Source organism: Symphodus melops (assembly GCF_947650265.1).
Source record: "Symphodus melops genome assembly, chromosome: 13".
In the NCBI taxonomy this organism is placed as follows: domain Eukaryota; kingdom Metazoa; phylum Chordata; class Actinopteri; order Labriformes; family Labridae; genus Symphodus; species Symphodus melops.
Window position 1 is genome coordinate 2,083,105 of NC_136703.1, and position 20,951 is coordinate 2,104,055.

Genomic DNA, 20,951 nt, shown 5'->3' on the forward strand with positions numbered 1-20,951 from the left:
TTGATCTTCACATTGTCTTTTTTTTTTTACTTGTACTGTTTGATCAGAAATCAAAGACAGCCAAGCTGAAAGTTCAATGTTTGATAAAGCACGAGTCACATGACTAAACGGGCCGATTCCCCGGAAAAGAACACAGACCAGACTATGATCAGGAGCTTCACCGGAGTCTTACAAAGGGACGGTCATGTCACTTCGTGTTGTAGCAGATGGCTGCTTCGCCTTGTTGTGTTTCCCACGAGCTGTTTGCAGAAACACAAAATGGCTCACAGCTGCTTCACTGGGATGATGTTTTTTAAGTGGCTGTTGGGGTTGAACAAATTCAAAAATAAGAACACATGAGCTGTGTTTTTTTGTTGTTTTTTTTTTAAAAACAAATTGCTGTAAGCTTGAATTTTAAGATGCCAGCGTAAAACCGAGCTCTAACAAGTCTCTGTGGCCGGGAACGCGTCTCAGGCTAAATACTTAATTTCAAGCAAAGGAGCGATATGTCATTAATATTCTGCAGTCAGCGAGCAGCCAAAGCTCGGACAGATACTCCAGATTCCAGGCGTTTCTACGCTGGCGGGTTGGACTCACTGAGTGCATAAATTCATGAATAATTCTCTTATTGTAGCGGCCTTTCACAGCTGGTGGGCAGCACGAGCGAGAGTATCCATTCACTCTGAAACTACCTCGAGAAGAAGACTGTGGATATCTGAGACGAGGCGAAAAATTAGTCACTGTTTCTTTGCACTGAAATCAATATTCCTAAAAAGCTCACCGTCTTGTTCTCCCTCGCTCAGACGTCACGCTCCTTCTCTCGCTCTGCGGTACCACAGAAGACGATAAGTCAGCGGTGCTTCGGCGGGGCTGCAGCCTGCTTCTGTTGTGACGCTAAGCTGGAGCGCTGTTGAATGATTCAGGGTCAGCGGACGGCAGCTCTGCCTCCCGGCTTCGCCTCAGGCGCCTCATGTTTCCAAAAACTTGGATGTTTGCATCACAAGGGCAGAGACGAAAATGCATCTAAGAGTGACCGCGCAGTTCAGGGTGTGGTGCCTTGTTCAGGAGCAGTGACCTGGCACCAGTCCAATTTCTAGACCTGGACCGTATAAGGACTTGAACCAGCAACCCTCCTGTGGCCTCAGGCGGAGGTTTCCAACGTTTGACACAGTTAAAACAAAAAGTCTGAACTCTCAAACGTTGTTGGGTGTACAGGGGTTTCATTGAGGATCTGGGCCGTGAAGGATTCGGTCAGTACATTCGGCTGGTCCTCACATCAATAACGGTCTAAACAGGAAGTTAGAAACAGAAGAAAAAGAAACCTCAAAAAGACTAACTGAGGATTCAAATGCAAATCAAAAATCCAGACTGTTTGTGGAGCTGTCAGCTGTGAAAGCAACGAACACGTCTCGCTTTTCTTTTCACTTTGTCTCTGTTCTGTTCCAGTCTGAAGTTTGAGAACAGATGAATCTGCTAAAGTGTCTAAAGCCACAGAGTTTAGATCTGACTTTTTTCAATGAGCTGACGATCAGCAGGCGTCTGGCTGAATAATAATAAGACTTTATTGTTACACTGAACTTCTTTTGATCAGTGTTTGACTGCCAGTAGGAATGATTCATGTCGAGAACCCGATCAGCTCCTCCTGTAAGCTTCCCGAGGTCAATGTTAACAACTTCTGCAGTTCTACAATTCAATAAGTAGACTTAACTACAGCACGAGGAAGGACAACGTTGAGCTTCATCATCACTGTGAAAGATGCATGAAGCAGGTTTAAGACGGTGCAGTTATAAAACAAACGATTCTGTCTTTCTCTCCCCTCATCTGGATTTCATTATTCAAATTTCCCGCAGAAGATTAATGAAGTATTTCTGATTCTGATCTAATCACTCACTTTTTTCATCCTCATGAGTCATCGCTTCCTCTCTCCCCTCTTCTCCTCTTCATCGTGTGATTCTGGGAAGTTTTTCCGAAGCAGCAGCAGCAAAAGCAGCGTTTCATACATGTGATGAAGTTACCCCTCATTTTCACAATCTTCTTCATGCTTTCCCTTTCCTCAACTCCACTCACACACACAAAGTCGAGTTTTCTCCCTCTTTTGTGATGGCTCAGTAACTTCTTTCTGTCACTTCACTCTCACAAACTCTGTTCAAAGTTTAAATAAGAAACAAAAACGGAGGAAACTTTGTCCAGACTTTAAGCTTGAATGAGAGGTAGAAGAGGAAAGAGTGTCGGAGGGGAACGCACTCGAACCAATCACCGATCAGCAGTTTAAACCATCTGAGGCTTTGAAGGATATTCTTGCTAAACTTAAAGGGATACTCCACAGGTTAATGACTCTGTATAGACTGGTGTAGTAATGACGTATTTTTGTAGGCCAACCCGAAAAAATGGCGCCGATGGTTCCTTCGAAAATTGGCCTATGGGATTTTTGGATTTTGGATCATTGCAGAAAATAAGCTCTGTGTCAAACAAACATTTCTGAAGCGTAGCTGTTTTGTTCAGCGGGATAATCTTTACAGATGAACATCATTTATATGAAGTTTGATCTAATCATTGGATTTGACTAGCTAGTGAAACGTTAGCTTAATAAGTTGTTTATTAACCTAATATTTACAAGAGCACTGAAAAACATGACTAGAGGCTGTAAGGAGGATTAGGGAGAGAGTTCTCGGCGTGATGACGTTTAATGTCTCCATGACAACCACTGTAGTTTCAGTTAGCTACTCGTTAGCAACCGCCGTTTAAAGTTCGCGTAAAAACTTTAAAATTCACAAGTGGGGTCTTAGCTAGCGTAGTTTAGCTCGTCTAACAAAACATCAACATCTCTTCAGCTTATGTTAACCACAGATCTTATTTCAGGCGTCTAAACACAAACACATTCAAAATCCATATTGACTTTTAGAGTTAGGAACCCATCGAGCTAACATGCTAACTCACTTCCTGGTTTTAGGACTCAAAACTACACCAGTCTATTAATAGGGTCATATATGAGGTGGAAATGTGAAATCATTTCTGAAGTTGGTGCCTTCCAGACCAAGAAAAAGCTCATGTGGATGAAAGACAACAACTCCCAGAATGCACAGCACAAGTCTGGTTGAAAATGTGCTGAGCTAGCGATGTCGTTTCACCCCTGCTAACTAGAGCAGCCTCCGAGAGGCTTCCTTTATTCAGGAGAGAAGTACAGATCAAGCTCACGATGGGGCGGGGCTTGAACGATGGCGGAGCAGACGCTGTCGTGTAGAGCTGCTGCTGATGCCAGGACAGATCCCTTCACATGTTTTCGCAGTGAAATTTCCCTCAATGAAAGCCAGTGTTGATCACACACAGCTATAAAAAAAAAACACACAGAGGGAAGTGGAGGTTAACTTTCGTAGCCTAGCAACAATAAGCGCTGTTGAGAAGCGCTCTTAAAGCCGAGGTCGCGAGCGCTTAGCAGCACAGGAGACGTGCCGTTCCATTGTTGTCACACCTGTGATGCCTTCAAGCTCGACTCTTCCACCCGTGGTCAGATTGAGCTGCAGAGCTGCAGGCTGTCAGTGAGCCGTTTCATTTAATAACTACTGTTTTCTTTAAGGTCGTCATCGTCAAGTATTAATGTGAGGAAGACGCTAACTCTTTAAGAAGCAAACACGACCTTCCTGTGAGAGGAACTCAAAGAGCCAGCAGAATGTTTTCAACATCCACAAAAGTAATTTAACTCAATCAGACCGAGGTGATTCTGTTTTCTGGATCACTGAAGTGAACGCAGGACTGAAAATGTGAACGTCTTCCTGTAAATACGACAATCTGCATCCTGCCTGAGCTGTCACCTCACGACGCCAGCTCAGAGCTTTGAATGACATCTGCTTAAGAGTTGTTTTATTTATGGCCTTCTCCTCTCACTCTCTCTCTCTCTCTCTCTCTCTCTGTCTCTCTCTCTCTATCTATCTCTGTCTCTCTCTCTCTGTCTCTCTCTCTCTCTCTCTCTCTCTCTCTCTCTGTCTCTCTCTCTCTCTATCTATCTCTGTCTCTCTCTGTCTCTCTCTCTCTCTGTCTCTCTCTCTCTCTCTGTCTCACTCTCTCGCTCTCTCTCTCTCTATCTATCTCTGTCTCTCTCTGTCTCTCTCTCTCTCTATCTATCTCTGTCTCTCTCTGTCTCTCTCTCTCTCTGTCTCTCTCTCTCTCTCTGTCTCACTCTCTCGCTCTCTCTCTCTCTATCTATCTCTGTCTCTCTCACTCTCTCTCTCGCTCTCTCTCTCTCTCTGTCTCTCTCTCTCTCTCTCTGTCTCACTCTCTCGCTCTCTCTCTCTCTATCTATCTCTGTCTCTCTCACTCTCTCTCTCGCTCTCTCGCTCTCTCTCTCTCTCTCTCTCTCTCTCTCTCTCTCTGTCTCTCTCTCTCTCTATCTATCTCTGTCTCTCTCTGTCTCTCTCTCTCTATCTATCTCTGTCTCTCTCTGTCTCTCTCTCTCTCTGTCTCTCTCTCTCTCTCTGTCTCACTCTCTCGCTCTCTCTCTCTCTATCTATCTCTGTCTCTCTCTGTCTCTCTCTCTCTCTATCTATCTCTGTCTCTCTCTGTCTCTCTCTGTCTCTCTCTCTCTATCTATCTCTGTCTCTCTCTCTCTCCCTCTCTCTCTCTCTCTCAGTGGGATCCCGGGGAAAAAGTGTGGAGTCATTATCTTTGCTGCGGAGGAGCTCAGTAACTGCAGGGTCAGTACACACACACACACACACACACACACACACACACACACACACACAAGTCAACCAAAACAAACCAGACCAGTTAAATCCGGTCAGAGGACAGAGTCTCAGCAGACACACAAGTTCTGATTGAGCGACTTTAACAGAAGTATTTCATCTTGAAATGTGTTTAAATTAAGTTTCATGTATCGGCGTTCCTCCTGCCACGATAATACGTAAACGCCAACCTGGCAGTCAGACACTAACAGAACTTCCTATGCTTGTGATTGTGTGTGTGTGTGTGTGTGTGTGTGTGTGTGTGTGTGTGTGTGTGTGTGTGAGGCCGTCGTCTCCAGAGACCGAAACGTGAACAGTCTTATCTGTGTTGTGTTTACCGTCGTTACTCTGGGAGGTTTCTGCTCCTGACAAGTACCAAATGCTCTTTAGATATTTTGATAGGTGTGCCAGTTGTGTGTGTCAGCGTGTGTGTGTATGTGTGTGTGTGTATGTGTGTAGGTTGACAACCTCTATCAGTCAATAACAAGATTAGGATTCCCATGATTCCTTCGTACTGGAGGCGATGACTAAAAGGCCTCATTAGGAGCAATTTGTCTCTCTATCCATCCATCCCTGTATCCATCCAGGCATGTCAACACAGGAGCAGGAATCACATCGTTAACTGCTCAAACACTTCATTCATATGTATGAGGTCGTTCCCTCTTCCTCTCTGCCCGTATTAAAATCAGTTCCTCGTCATTTAAATCAAACACTGGATAGCAATCACTGAAATCAATGCATGAAACACTCATTAAGTTTGTCTTATTGCTGGAGAGGCTGATCCACGTTTGAAGGGTCCCAGTGTGAAGAGTGCTGGATCACCAGCGTGATGACATGAAGTTGCATCACAGCGTTTGTCTCGATGTCTCTCTCTCTCTCAGGATATTGCCACCATGCAGCTGTGTGCCAACAAGCTGGACAAGAAGGACTTCTTCGGGAAGTCGGACCCCTTCCTGGTTTTCTATCGGAGTAACGAGGATGGAACGTGAGTCTGAGCTCTCGTGGTGAACTTCTGATGTCTTTTCACTTCGACATCAAACTCTTATTCTTGGAATTAAAAAAAATGATAATAATATATATGTAGAGTCAATGTTCCACACGCTAAATTATTTTAAATTGTACAAGAGTTAGTTCCAACCAAGCGATCTGATTGGACAGGGGGCATCCCATCATTGAATTCATGGGAATAAACAAAACTCTTCCAAGTGTGAGTGCGCCCTAAAACCTTCTTTTATATCGATCTGTTTCCACACGTGTTTTTTAAACTTAAATTATTTGAAATTATACAAAAGTTAGTTTCAACCAAGCGATCTGATTGGACAGGAGGCATTACATCATCGAATTCATGGGAATAAAAGCAACAATTCCAAGTGTGAGTGCGCCCTAAAACCTTCTTTTATATCGATCTGTCTCCACACGTGTTTTAAGTTTAAGACTGCTTGTGCTGTATTTAAAAGCATTTACGTGCATCCACGACTATACGTTTCAGTGTCAGGCTCTGAAAGAGTTAGTTTTCTTTCTACTTCAAAAAGTGTCAAGCCGAGTCACACATTCTGTAGAAGAGAAAAAGATGAATAAAATATCATTGATGTGAGCGGATGAAGCAGAGGGAGACTTTCTGGCACAACTTCACCAAGAAGAGAGAAAGTCTTGAAGAGGTTGAGAAGCTCTAACAGCGCTTGTAGAACAACTTAATTAACTTCTTCGGCCGAAGGGTCATCCGATCCATCAGTGGATGAAGATATTTGAACTCTATTTTTCAAATGCTTTCTGTTCTTTTCTATGTTTTAAAGCCCTGTCTCCTGTTGGTTCATCTTCATCCATATTGATTTCGTTTGTATCCCAAACAAAAGAAGTGCTTCTCTTCGGTGTCTTCTGGACTGCAGAGGGTGGTCGGTCCTTTCTGAGTGGATCTAATGTTCCCGCACTGCAGCCGCGGTGGGTTCTGTGGCACTGCTGAGCGGATGCCATCTGCTGCAGCTGTGCTCTCACTGCGCGTCCCGACAAGTGTGAAGTGGGATGCTGCTAGAAATCAACAACAGATTGCATCACATTGTTGCTGAAAATCCGTCTGCAGAGCAATGTGTTTGTTTCCCGCACGTTTTTGATGGGTAGAGAAATCATTTGCATTTTTTTTTTTCATCATCTGATTTTCCCGTTTTTCTTGAAATGATATGAAGCCGAACTTTTAAGGCTTATCTCAGAGTTTCATTTTCTCACCTTATTCCACTTCTCTGCCTTGAACAGATTTTCAAGCAATAAAACTTGATGTGCAATTCTGCCGTGCCTCCCAGATATACCTGAGTGTTTCGATGAAAAAAAAAGCAAAAAAAAAAAAGCACTTTGTAGCATTGCAGAGGAAGCTGCAGCTAAGTGACACAGGGTAATATTCACAGGAACAATGTGAGCTGTATAAATGTGCCGTCCGCTCACATCTGTGCTCTGCGCTTTATGCCGGCAGCTTCACCATCTGCCACAAGACAGAGGTGATCAAGAACACGCTGAACCCGGTGTGGCAGCCCTTCACCATCCCTGTTAGAGCGCTCTGCAACGGAGACTATGACAGGTCAGAAAACAATGCCTACATCTCTGTTGTGTGTCCAGGTACCGTGTGACTGTGAGCAGACAGAGAATCAGTGTACATGTTTGAATGCACACGCATAAAACACACTGAATGCTGACGCTACACACATCTCTCTTCCTGGATAAGTAAACCCCTTTTCTATAATTAAGTGAAGTAGACGCGTGAGTGGATGACATCACTTGTTGCTGGGGCGGTCAGAATAATGCCAGCAGTCGGTCACGGTGTCCCAGGGACCAGCACTGGTGTTATTGAGACTGACTCAGTGTTAAACAGCATTTGTAAACACTCAAAGCCAGGTGGGGCTGAGCTGAGTGCACGGTGAACCCCGCTGGCTGCACACTTCATGCACTGAAGTTAGCTTGCAGAGAGCATGCACATGTACAGTGATATTTACAATCGACGCTTCACAGACGGGGATTCTCTCAGGGAACAAATCAACGTGCAAGTTGTTTTTGTCTTCGTTAAGTATTTGCAAATACTTGTCACAGTCAGAAGTGTAGAAGTTTACTGTGAGGTGGCTCAGTTGCTCAGTGAGGTCAGTCGTCAATAAACTAGAAGGTTAGAGGTTTGAATCTGCAGAGAGCACTTGGGCAGGACACTGAAACCCTAAATTGCTTCAGCAGTGTGTGAATGAGATGAGTTGATACTGATGCACACTTTACAGCGTGCTGCGTGTGAATGTGACATTTTACGTTTTGAAAAGCACGAAACAAGTTCAGGTCCATTCACACTTACATGAGTTTTTTTAAACTTTCCTTTTACAGTAAAAGACAGCAGACTAATTTTCTATTAAAGACAGAAAATAAAAGCTTTTGGGTTTTCTATGTGAGGCACGATTGCAAATCTCCCCACTATCTATGCTAATGACTTTGCATAAACCGAGCGGTGACATTTAAACCAAATGAAGATTCATGTAGCACAGCGAGCCCGACAACAAATACAATATATCCTGTTGGTGCTGCGTTAGAGATGTAAATGCTCTTCTTCCTATAATAGTAATAATGATGTTCACGGTCTGGTAACTATCCGAGCGTGTACCATGAAGCTTGTAATTCAGAGTTCATAATATATCAGCCCCCATACCTGCTGCACAAATAATCCTCTGTTGTATCAGTGACTTAGACAATGTTCCCAGCGCGATGGAGTGAAAAGAGTTTTGTTTTTTTAATTTGGAAAAATTAAAAAGAACTTCAAGGTCTTATTGAAAATGCTCAGGTGTGTTTGGGTATTTAAAATAAAGTAAATCTCCTTAATAAGAGTTCCTCGTCTGTTGCAGGACGGTGAAGGTAGACGTCTATGACTGGGATCGAGATGGAAGGTAAAATGACCTCATGAGTTTTACATGTTTCACATGTCACAGGGATGTTAAACGTGCACTCTGTGGAGAATGACCTGGACCAGTTTGAATGTGCCAGAAAACATCTCGATAAGCAGTGAGGGGGAGAGAGAGAGAGAGAGAGAGAGAGAGAGAGAGAGAGAGAGAGAAAGTGATGTGGAAAGAAAAACAGTCAGAGAGACGTGAGCATTTACTCCCATTATAAAACCTGTGTTCACGCCTGCTCCTCTGTGGGGGCGTTGTGTGTCTGCAGCCATGACTTCATCGGCGAGTTCACCACCAGCTACAGAGAGCTGTCTCGGGGGCAGAACCAGTTCAACGTGTACGAGGTGAGCCATGACACGGGGGCGCTTTGCTTGTTCCTCGCTGCTTCTGTCGTAAAAAGCATTCGTATAACTCCGTTTGAGGAGATGTATCAGATCAGCTTTCCCAAAGGCTGAGAAAAGTCTAACACTCGTGCAACACATAAAATACAAGTGATCATTCATTGGAAGAAATCTACAATTAGTAGTTGAAATGATTTTTCACCCTGACATAATAATTGTTTTGTCTTGTTCAAGGACAGTTTTACGAACAGGGACACAGATGAACCGACGACATGAATCTCCTGGGGGTTTTTTTCTGTGATTTTGGTACTTTAATTTGAACCACAATAACAAAATATATTACTGCAGTTAAATCAGATTGAGTAACATGAAAGGTGGGAGCACCTGAAAGAATCTGGGCAGAAGAAAAGTGTGCACAAAAAAACAGGAGACAGATCCTCTTAGTGATGAGAAGGTGTTGTGTGAAAGATTCTTAGAATCACTATCAAGTCTGCACCCGAGAGTTTCCACCACTCCTGCAGGATGAGCTTTTGCCTGAGATCAATTCATTACAAGTTTTATCTCTTTACACTTTACAAAAAGCAGGTAAAAGACCTTACTTATGACATATTAGAAGAAAAACTTCCCTTTAACACTCAGAAGTCTTCAGCAGACCCGGCTCATGATGGAACAGCCGTCTGCTGAAAATGTGCTGGGAGGAGATGGGATAAGATGCAGGATAAAGGATAGGATAGGAAAGGTGTGTGTGTGTGTGTGTGTGGGGGGGGGGGGGGGGTTAGGAGTGATTAGTAACTGATGCACATGCACAAACTGTCTCGTAAGAATGAAAAACATTCTTGTAAAATCTAAAACTTTCTTGTGAGCATGAAAAAATTTCTTCGCTGGAATGAAAAAATGTATCGTGAGCAATTGAAGTCATTTCTGTGTGGACGCAAACAATCTCTCCTGAGCGTGTAAAACCTTCTTGTACTGAAGTTATAAAAACCCTTCATGTGAGTTCATGAAACCTTGTTGTTAGCATCTGAAACCTTCTTCTCAAACTTTAAACGTTTTTGAGAGTACGTACTGTTCGTGCACAAAAAGCATGATTTTAGTTTCTGTCGAGGCCTCACACCAAACCAACGATTGGAGCCTCGGCGTCGAATGGTGTCAAACTGGACTCCTTGAAGCCGTTCATGTTTTAAACCAGAAGTGAAACAGGATTCTCCCTACATGTTATATATATGTTATAGATGCACTCTAATGAGACTTCCCTGTAATACATTTGTCTAAAGGAAGAAGCCCTGCGTGAACGTCCTGATCTCTGAGTGTAGACGTTATTGTGTTTAGGAGCTTGACGTTGTGTTGTTGGAGCTACAGTGAGCTGCAGAGAGAAAGTGCACGTGTGTTTAATGACTCAGAGGTTCAATGTTAAGTACACATGTCCGACCATGAGTATGTAAATCCTAAAAAGTTAACGTTTACAATGTCATTTAAAAAGTACCCTCAATCTAAAAAGGATTTTCTCCGGGCAAAGCAATCACTGATTCTCTTTCCAGAAATCATCAAAGTCTCCAATAATCATCTTCTCCTAAAGAGAGGGGAATGTTTAATTATCAGTTTGGTAACGACGGACGGACGGATCTCTTAACCTCTCTGATTCCATTTTTATCCTCTCTGTCAACTTTATTCACACAGTTAAACATCTTTATCAGTCTCAATTCATGGAGAGCCAGAACTATCAGGAATATGCTGAATTATTCATGTTCATTATTAAACATCATCTCAGCGTATGAAGTGCTTTAACCAGAGCCCTAACTCCCTCTCCCCGCTCCGTCACCGGCAGGTTTTAAATCCAAAGAAGAGAGGCAAGAAGAAGAAATATGTAAATTCTGGGACTGTGAGTACACCCACCTCTGCAGTGTCATCGCGTATGTGCTGCTATGCCTGATATATTTATTTTATATTTGAAGGTGTCATCACCTCTTACATCTGCTTCTCTCTCACCTACTCCTTCGCCGGCTGGCCACCTGCTTGTCTTTTTCGTCTACCTGGCCCCGTACCTTTTTCTTCTCACTCTCCTCTTCTGTTGGTCACTCTGGATGTGTGTGTGTGTGTGTGTGTGTGTGCGTGTGCATGTGTGTGTGTGTGCGCGCGTGTGTGTGTGTTTGTTTGCCAGGTAACTCTGCTGTCCTTCAAAGTGGAGTCCGAGTATACCTTTGTGGATTTCATCCGAGGAGGGTGAGTAGAATAATAATGAGCCTGCCCTCAGAGTCGGTGTCAACAGCCTCCATTTCGGTTGCTTGTCTCTTTGTGTGTGGTTGTGTGTGGTTGTGTGTGTGTGTGTGTGGTTGTGTGTGTGTGTGGTTGTGTTTGTGTGTCCATGTATCTGAAGATACTAGATTGAATCCTTTTTGAGCACCATCCAGAATTCATATGAGCTCCGTGCAGGCAAAGTGTAGCAGGAGGTTTGCATGGTGCAGATCTGATTTGTTCATACCTCATTTATTCCGGTTTCATTACGGACTCCATTTGTTTGTCTAATTAAACCTTCAAGATCCTGGAGGGAGTGATGCACTGCCATGCTAATTAGACCAGTTAACAGATTCTCTAGAAGTCCATTGTGCGTGTGTTGGAGATAAACTGAAGTTTATGATCTTTGTTTTTTTTCTTCTTTTTCTCCATTTTTAATTTGCAACAGGACACAGCTGAACTTCACTGTCGCTATCGACTTCACGGCCTCCAATGGTAAGTCATTTTGCACATTTCCATTTTGCCGGAAAAGCTCGTGTGAATTTAAGGAAACACCCCCCCCCCGGAAATCCTAGGTTGTTCACACGTGCACCTCTCAGGGGGGGAACCATCCTGGTCGTATTTTTCTCTCAGATTTAAAACGACACTACTTTTAGCTTTGCATCATCTTGGAGAGTGTCTTAAACTTTTTTTTTTTTTTTTTAAAAAGCCCGTTCAAGGTCCTTCCCCCTGTGTAGTGTTACATGACCTTGTGTGACAGTTACACTTTGCAACTGGACGGCTGACACGGCGGCGGCCTTGAATAGATTGTTACACCAGGCTTTTATTTTGACATGTTGAACGGAGCGCTGTGGTCCGTGTAAGGCGAGGAGGCCGTGATGATCGGTGTTTTGTATTTTCATGGCCAGAGGAGAGTACACTTGAGGTGCAGTTGGACGCTTGATGGGATTAGGTGGAATACATTATCAGTGGGTGAGTTGGGAGCAGGCATCCATTGTGGATAATTGAATTAGCCTTCCTCCTGTCGTTTCCTTTAAAGCAGGGTACGTTCTGAAGGAGACAGTCAAGAGCTGCTCCTTCTCGCTGGAGACTCAGAACTGTGTTTACATGTCTCGATTATTATTAAAAATGTAAAATGAAACACCAACCTTGTAATGTTTCACAGATGACTCACTGCACTTGCACACCACAGATGATACAAAAAAGACATGTTATTAATTCATGATGCATGTCAATTTAAATATATGTTTTTGGGTTTGTTTCTCACTTTTAATTATTTTGTATTAATTGTGGGTATTGTTTTTGAATTATTATTATTATTGTTGTTATCATAAGTATAATTCAGCCTTTTGATTTGCTGAGCATGATGTGACAAATAAAAAAAAATAAAAATAAAAATAAAAAAATAAATAAAAATTGAAAAATAAAATAAAAGACTAACTACAAAAAATAAAAAGGCATGTTATTATTCATCCCATCGTGTTATATGTGTCTCCATCCAAGGTAACCCCTCTCAGCCCACCTCCCTCCACTATATGAGTCCCTACCAGATGAACGCATATGCCATGGCGCTGAAAGCAGTAGGAGAGATTATCCAGGACTACGACAGTGACAAGCTCTTCCCTGCCTACGGTTTCGGAGCTAAGCTGCCCCCCGATGGCAAAATATCCCACGCCTTCCCACTGGTAAAAAAAACACACACACAAATACACACACACACACACATTACAAACATTAATTCACACACACACACACATATGCAGTCCACCTGCAGCCAGGTGGGGTTTCGTCCAGGAGTAGTTGCTGTGACAACAGCTGGTCTCACAAGTTGAGAAGTTGGCTCATCTGCCGACCAGCGGGAAGCTCCCAGCATCCTTCACTTCCTCCTGAGGGATCACTGCAACCAGTCAGAAACCACTGGATGCTAAGCTGAAATTAATCCAAGTCTCCCCTTGGGTTGTCCAAATGGATCTATATTTCTTATATGAAACGTCTACAATAACGCAGCCTAACTCTGGAGAGAAAAGGATTATTGATAAGGATAATTTAAGGAGTTAAAAGTGCGCAGATTTTAGTTTCTGTTGTGAAATCAACACAGTTTTGTTTAAATCTGGCCTTTCCTTAATGCAACTGATTCTAAAAAAAAATGTCTTTAGCTTACTGTAGTTTTCAAACTGTTTGCTCCTCGTGTCCGCACTGAGCTCAGAAAAAGAGTTTTGTTGTTTTGCTGCTCCCTCTGCTTGGAACTTTCTCCAGAATGACCTGAAAATGGCCGACCTCATTTCACTTAAAGCCTTTGGCTCGATCTTTAAGGACAAAAAAATTATCTGTCCTCACAACTCGGCACTTTATCTGTAAATGGATCTGTTCATTGCACTCGTTGTTTTCTCTGAACTTCTTGTCTGTAAACCCTTGTGAAAGAGATCTTGATCATAATAGGTTCATTACCTGGTTAAATTATGGTTTAATAAAAGAAAAAAAACGTTATGATTTGATTTAGCTTATTGGTTTGTTTGTTGGATGGATGGATGATTGATGGATTGATTAATGAATGGATTGATTAATGGATGGATGGATGGATTGATGTATGGATGGATGATTGATGGATGGATGGATGGATGGATGGATGATTGATGGATGGATGAATAGATGGATGGATTGATTAAAGGATGGATGGATTAATCGATGGATGGATTAATGGATGGATGATTGATGGATTAATGGATGGATGGATGAATGGATTAATCGATGAATGGATGGATTAATGGATGGATTGATGAAAGGATGGATGGATTAATGGATGGATGAATGGATGGGTGCAATCCCATACTACTATAATTACTTTAACACCTCTTTAAACTGTCTCATCTCTGTCTCTGATGAACCTGCTGTACTTACATCAACTCACCGGTGGCTCCATAAAGTATTGACCAGTTTTAACCAACTTCAGAGTTGCGAGCTTTCAGAAAAATAAGCAGATTATTTAAACCCATGTTCTTCATACTTTGGCTTTCCTTAGTGTTGATAAGCGTTCGTGTATGTGCCGTCTGTTTCAGGCTGGAGACAACGAGAATGCAAACTGTGTGGGCATTGAAGGAGTTCTGGAGGCGTATTTCGAGAGTCTGAGGACGGTGCAGCTGTATGGACCCACAAACTTTGCTCCAGTTATCAACAAGGTGGCAAAGTAAGTGTCATCGTTTTTTCTACCCAGGGAGGCCTTCATGAAGGCTCAGTAGTGTCATGACTCTTGCTGCAGGAGTCAACATGTGAACGATTAGAGAAGTTACAGCCTCCGGTCGGCTCGGCTGTTTAGACCTCAAGGTGTGGCATCAGAAAATAAAGTTTGAGGACGACCATGACGATGATGATGGAGTATTTAATGATCTTGAGTCAAGTGTTTGAGCTTTGGTGAATAATGATCAGAGTTTAGATTATCTTGATTTTCAGAAGTTGGATCCAAATTAGTGGAAACAAACTTCACTCACAAAACAAGTATTTGAAAACTTGTGTGATTGATTTTTTTAATGGAAGCCATAAATTATTTAGTTTATTTGGATATTGCTAAAAGAAGAACAGGAAAAAATAAATGAAAAATGTGTAGGTGAGTTAAAAACCATGAGGGCTTTATCTCAAACCCTCACCTTAAGAGATGAAGCAAATGAAATTATAATAAAATAACAATAACAAGGTAAAACTATCAACTAACAATATGACTTTTTTTTAAATTGTTTCCACTTTCTCTGAAGTCACTGATGAGCTAAGCAAACTGAATAAGGCCTAACTTTCTGGATGCATTGAGTTGATTGATTTAAAACGTGAATCTGTTGTTCAGCAGAAAGAGAAGACAGGTGCTCCACGGCTGAACATAAAAAATCTGTCGTTTGTTTTAATTTGAGAGATCCTCTCATCGCTAACTGGCCATCAAACTTGGCAGCGTGGTCGACCTCCCAGATGCTGGAGGTGGCCGTTACCCACCTGCACCTCAAGGTGATTTTATGAACACAGACAGGCTGGAATCTGAATCCTGCAGACGGACTGGTGAGAGGGGAAATATGAACACACCAAAAGACCAATATAAGGTTAATAAGAAGAAGAATTCTGCTTCCATATCCTGAGCGTGTTGTGAAAACTTGGCTGTTAGACCAGATGAGTGTTGGACCTACTAGTCACACCTCTGGATATTTAGTATGTCCTTTCTTTGTTTTAAACTCATATCTGAAGCTGAAGATGGCACAGAGCTCATCTGCTGAGAAAGACAATGACACATCCATGCATCCTAACGTTTGGCTAAAAATATACACTGCAAAGACAAATACACTCCGAGATCAATGCTTGAACATAGGCCCAGCTGTAGAGGTCTCTTTGCTATAAATCCATAAACAGAAGGTGAAGGACACACACCTACATGTTGGAACGCTCCTTCTAATTCCTCCAGCTTCATATCAGAGCCTGAGCTCATATTCGTTGATGTGGACGTTATTTTGTTTTTCTCATTGAACCCACGCTGGAAGAGCGAAGGGAAAAACAAGAAGCATGGTCACCTCTCCTCATCATGACATGTTTTTCTCTGCTCGTTATTTTATTGAAGGGTCTCCGAGTTTCGCTCAAGGTTGTAGTTTCAGGTAAAAACAACAAACAACTCTCTGGCATGGAAACAAGCGTCCTCGAACAAAGAGGCTGCCAAGATGTGGAGGAGGAGATTGATTTTTAGTGTATGCTGCCCCTGAACCAAGAGTTAATTAACCCCAGATACATGTAATGATTCTTTATTATAAATACAATTGGCTTGACCCCAACAAAGGATCTACGTAGTCGAAGCTGATTCGTCAGATTTCGCTCATCGTTGAATGTCTTTGTGCTCGTTCCATATTCTCATTTGCAAACGAAGAAACGAACCATGCAATGAACTATTTTTCTTCCAGACATCAAACAGCAGTTATTTCAAAGACTGGACTTGATCCGTTCCTTTTTCTCACTCAGTAAGTCTGCATTACAGTAACCTTATTACAAGATGACTCATGCCCATTTACAATACAGACAGCTGCCTCCGTCCATCTGTGGGTGTTCAACCAACACAGCAGCCACAGTCTACGCCTCGGTCAGACCAACAACAAAGACTCAACAATCGAGCCCCACGATCCAAATCCTGTGAAGAATTTTATCAGAACACATTACATCCATGTAGATTCACGGTTTGCTTTAAATTCACCTACGCTGTATTTGCCAACAGTAGTGACTGGGGGAAGCTGTGATCTTTATCTGAAAGTTTGAGTTTAACAAACTTAGTGCGACCACAGAGAGAGAGAGGTGGCAGTGAATCCAACTGAGGTGAGTCTGTCTCGGAGGGTGATACGAGAGACAGTGTCAAAAGCTGCACTTAAGTCGAGGAGGATGAGTCCAGAGACAGCTGCCACCAGGAGATGATTTGAGATTTTTACCAGGACTGTCTCAGCGCTGGGAAGGGGACGGAAACCAGACTGGAGTTCTTCAAACAGCTTGTTGCAGGAGAGGTGTGTGTGAACCTGAGCTGTCACTACTCTTTACAGTATTTTTGAGAGAAATGGTGAATTGGAAATCGGTTAGAAATTATCGAGGTTATTGGAATCAGCGCTTGGTTTTTATTTATTTTTTTTGAGTATTGGAGTCATTGCAGCTGTTTTGAAGGATGATGGAACGAGACCAGAAGTGAGAGAGGACTGGATGATGCTGGTTCTTAAAGAAGACAGAGAGGGTAGACAGGCTTTGACCAAGTGGTCCGATAAGGGATCGAGGTGACAGGGAGAAGATTTAGATTTTTGTGACAGATCACAATGCGCACATCTGCACTCTAAACCTTCCATATAACTTCCACATATTGCCAACGCTGATACTATACTGACACACAAACATGGCCCCCACAACTCCACTGTTAAACTCGACCGTCAGCAAGAGCCAACACATCAACATGGTTATCAAGTGGACACCTCCCTCTAAGCAGTGTTTGGGCTAACAGCATCTCATGCTAGGGGTCCCCTCCATGCTAGCTCCATGCTAGCTCTCAGCTCCCATAACATCCAGCAGCAGAAATTCTTTGAGTGGTTGCATTCTTGTGCATAAGAGCAGGAAACAAATTTAACAGAAACCAAACTATTAGTGGCGCCAAAAAATAGAGGACAAAAAACAGAGAGACGAGTCTGTGAGGGAGGTCGAATCAGGTGACCTAGTTCAGTTTGCATGTTCGTCTTCGGCTGCTCAGTTTAAAACATGCCTTGCCAAAAGAGAACATGGAAGCAACATCTAATATTAGCACAGTAATGGCAGTGTTAGCTTCTTGGTGCCAACACTGGGGGAGCTCAATAGAAAGATAAAGAGGTTTCGTCAGGGAGTATTTTTGAGGTCATGGAAGTGACTCACTGAAACTCAAAGGTTACAAAAAATGCTTCAGTCGGTTACACTGTCAGCGTTTGATTCAGCAGTGTTTGGGATAACACGGTAGGACTCAAACAGACGGGCTGTTTCATGTCTTTCTTTGCAGTGTGTTATTTAGGTTCACAGGCAGAATGCTAGCTCTAACCTGGGTTCATTTATGTGTGTGTGTGTGTGTGTGTGTGTGTGTGTGTGCACGTTCCACAGCTGTGCGGCAGAGATTACAGATGGCTCTCAGTACTTTGTCCTGCTGATGATCACAGATGGAGTGATATCTGACATGGTCCAGACCAAAGAGGCTGTGGTCAATGTGAGTAAACAAACACACCAACACACAAACATGAACACAAAACACACACACACACACACACACACACCCAAAGACTGATTGATAGCTCTGCTTTTCCCTCACTTTCTGCCGCCGCTCATGTTCATCTCAGCACCTTGTTTTCTTTGTGCGTGGGTGTCTAAAGCTCCATTATATTTCTCTGATGTTCGGGTGAAAACAGCTCGGCTTGTCTCGGCAATCATCCTCCTGTGATGAGTAATGCGTCAGAGGTAAAGTAGAAATAGACAAATAAAGCTCAGAACTTCTATTCAAGATCAATATGAGAAAAAGGAAAGCTATTTCCGTTCTCATTGGGACTTATTCAAGGTTTGGGAAGAGGTCAACTGATGCTTCAATAACCTGTTCAATCAGTGTTTGAGATAAGATTTTTTTTTATCAGCCCCTCGTCCAATCAGAATCAAAGCAGGTTATTTATTAGCTCTCATTTGTCCTTGAACATCCATTGAACTGCTCTCGAGCCAGTACTTCAAGATATTCGGCAAGAAGGAGGAATCCCTGATGCTTTGTGATTTTTAAAATCGCCAGTTTCAGGCTCTGCCACAAAGCTGGTTTACAGGAAACCATGGCGACTGAAAGCGAGCGTATGATGTTGGAGATGATAAATATGGAGCAGCGGTTTGATAATAATCCATAACACACTGATAATTAATTTTTTTTAAATTATTTTTATTTTTTTGTGTGTATGTATCCTCTCTTTCCTCTGTCATGATGCTTGTGTAAAGCTCTTTGAATTGCCTTGTTGAAATGTGTTATACAAATACACTTGCCTTGCCTTGATCATAACTTCCTGTATTTTATGGGGAGCGAACGCTTGTTTCCCTGAAGCTTCGTCGGGTACGACCCGCCCGGTGCTGGGCGGACAGTACGTTAAAGTTGTATTCATCATAGACTCTGTAGACTGATGTTTTAAATGGGGTGCAAGCAAGACGAGACGATGTCGACCAATCAAAAGGCTCTGCGTAAGTACAGAGCCACACACACCTGCTTAGACTACAGCAGTGTGTTCAGACTGTAAGCCCCAAAGCGAATGATGACACATCTAGATTATACACACGTTCAGTTCAAACTCTGAGGGTTTAAATACAACTTTTTTTTTACAGAAGAAACTCTGAAAAAAAACATCTAAACTTGGCCTGGTGCAGTGTGGGTTTACCTGCTGCTTTGGAGGTGTTCAGTGAGATTTCACAAACGATGTGATGCCACCTCAGTCCTTTCAGATATGTTCGGGACGCTGACTCTGACTGATGTCTTTGTTTGTCTTGTTTGGAAACTTAAATCAGTTACAATAGTTAGTGCGGGCGTGTGGTTTGAGTAACGAATATTAATTGCCCGCAGTCTGAAGGACACCATCGAGACAGATAATTCATCCACTCATTAGAATATAACTAGACTACAGGTGTGTGAGTCAGCAACAGACCACAGCCTCACACCTTTACTTTGTCATCCGGCTCGGGTCCCTTTAAGCCGGTCGATCAGGACGTTGATCAGTCCAACCTTTCAAAGTAAAAGACAATCTGTGGTGAAAGAAGTGAACGCTCGTGTGTGTGTGTGTGTGTGTGTGTGTGTGTGTGTGTGTGTGTGTGTGTGTGTGTGTGTGTGTGTGTGTGTGTGTGTGTGTGTGTGTGTGTGTGTGTGTGTGTGTGTGTGTGTGTGTGTGTGTGTGTGTGTGTCGTTGATGCATCCTCAGGACTGAAGTGAGTGTTCATAGTTGTTTCCGTCTGTGTCCTGCGCAGGCTGCGTCTCTTCCTCTGTCCATCATTATCGTGGGTGTCGGACCGGCTGAGTTCGATGGTGAGTTTTCCATTTTATTTATGAGTCTATAAAGTGTGCTCTTCTTTCAACCTGAGCAAACGTGACAGAGAAGAGGAGGAGGGGAAAACTCCTGAGAGCTCTCTTCGGTTCCTCTGAATCCCCTGCTATGGACCCCCCACACACACACACACACACACACACACACACACCTGTTTGTCCCTATCCATCTCCCTGCATCCCTCCATCCCATTTTTCAAACTCAGAGCTACTTTTAGCAGATTGCTGTGAATCATGTCATGTCATATCATGTCATCATGAGTCTGATTCTGCCTCTTAACAAGACGTTTTTTTTTTTGCTTTCTAACTTTGCTAAATGTTGCTAAATGCTCATGATGGATTAATGTTGAGTCTTTGTAACATAACAGTAAGTGAGGTGTTTTACCTGCACCTGTTTGTTAAGCTGTCGGCGCCCCAACACAAGATTAACAAGATGTTAAATAATTTCCACACTCACGCAGGAACGACGGCTCTAACGTAACATACAATATGTTTCCATCATAAAGCAACACTTGCATTATCGAGTTCCAGCATGCAGGAGTATCTGTCACATCAAAGCTTATTTTAGCCCCAAAATGTCTTTCAGCGAGGGAAGGTGTTTTGACAAACTCGTTGTTGTTGGTGTGTCACTCGTGGAGAAATAATCCCTGTAAATGGTTTAAAGATGATTATTATAACAAACCCCAAAGCAAGATAATCATTGAGTCTAACAGAGATCTGATCCAGGACTTTACTTTCAGGGTCCATTCCTCCTCCTGCTCATGTTTCGATCTTCTTCACATTTATTAAAAGCAAGGACGAGTGAAGGAGGCTCCTTCAAACGAAACAAAGGCAACGCGAGAACGAATCCTTTCCAGCTCCAGTGTGGCTGTCACGTACTCTGTGCTCTTTCTGGAAAACACTTCCTTCTGACTGACGTTGAAATGGAAACATTTGAAATGTAATTCAATTGTGTGTGTGTGTGTGTGTGTGTGTGTGTGTGTGTGTGTGTGCGTGTGCGTGGGTGTTGGATGCTTCATCATCTTTAGTTAGTTTAAGAAATCCAGTGGTTGGGTTGGTAGTGAAAGCACTCAGGCATGTCTGGAGGTCACAAGGTCAAACTGAATTGCTAGCACCTCAGTGTGTTTTTGTGTGTGTGTGTGTGTGTGTGTGTGTGTGTGTGTGTGTGTGTACACCTACAGTAATAGCCTCTCTTTGTTATTGCTCTGTCTAG

At 42.8% G+C, this 20,951-nt stretch overlaps 1 protein-coding gene across 2 annotated transcripts in view; it reads left to right on the forward strand.

Annotated features, from left to right (window-relative positions):
• Nucleotides 1-20,951, forward strand: part of LOC306833644 (copine-9-like) — a 60,099-nt gene that overhangs the window by 35,308 nt on the left and 3,840 nt on the right. For both annotated transcript variants that reach the window (XM_079359039.1, XM_079359040.1), the window contains 12 exons: nt 4,604-4,667; nt 5,579-5,682; nt 7,159-7,263; nt 8,558-8,599; nt 8,871-8,946; nt 10,769-10,822; nt 11,102-11,163; nt 11,624-11,670; nt 12,679-12,860; nt 14,232-14,359; nt 17,788-17,890; nt 19,663-19,720. In XM_079359039.1, coding sequence (XP_079215165.1) covers nt 4,604-4,667; nt 5,579-5,682; nt 7,159-7,263; nt 8,558-8,599; nt 8,871-8,946; nt 10,769-10,822; nt 11,102-11,163; nt 11,624-11,670; nt 12,679-12,860; nt 14,232-14,359; nt 17,788-17,890; nt 19,663-19,720 — 1,025 coding nt within the window. The remainder of the gene's footprint in view (nt 1-4,603; nt 4,668-5,578; nt 5,683-7,158; nt 7,264-8,557; nt 8,600-8,870; nt 8,947-10,768; nt 10,823-11,101; nt 11,164-11,623; nt 11,671-12,678; nt 12,861-14,231; nt 14,360-17,787; nt 17,891-19,662; nt 19,721-20,951) is intronic.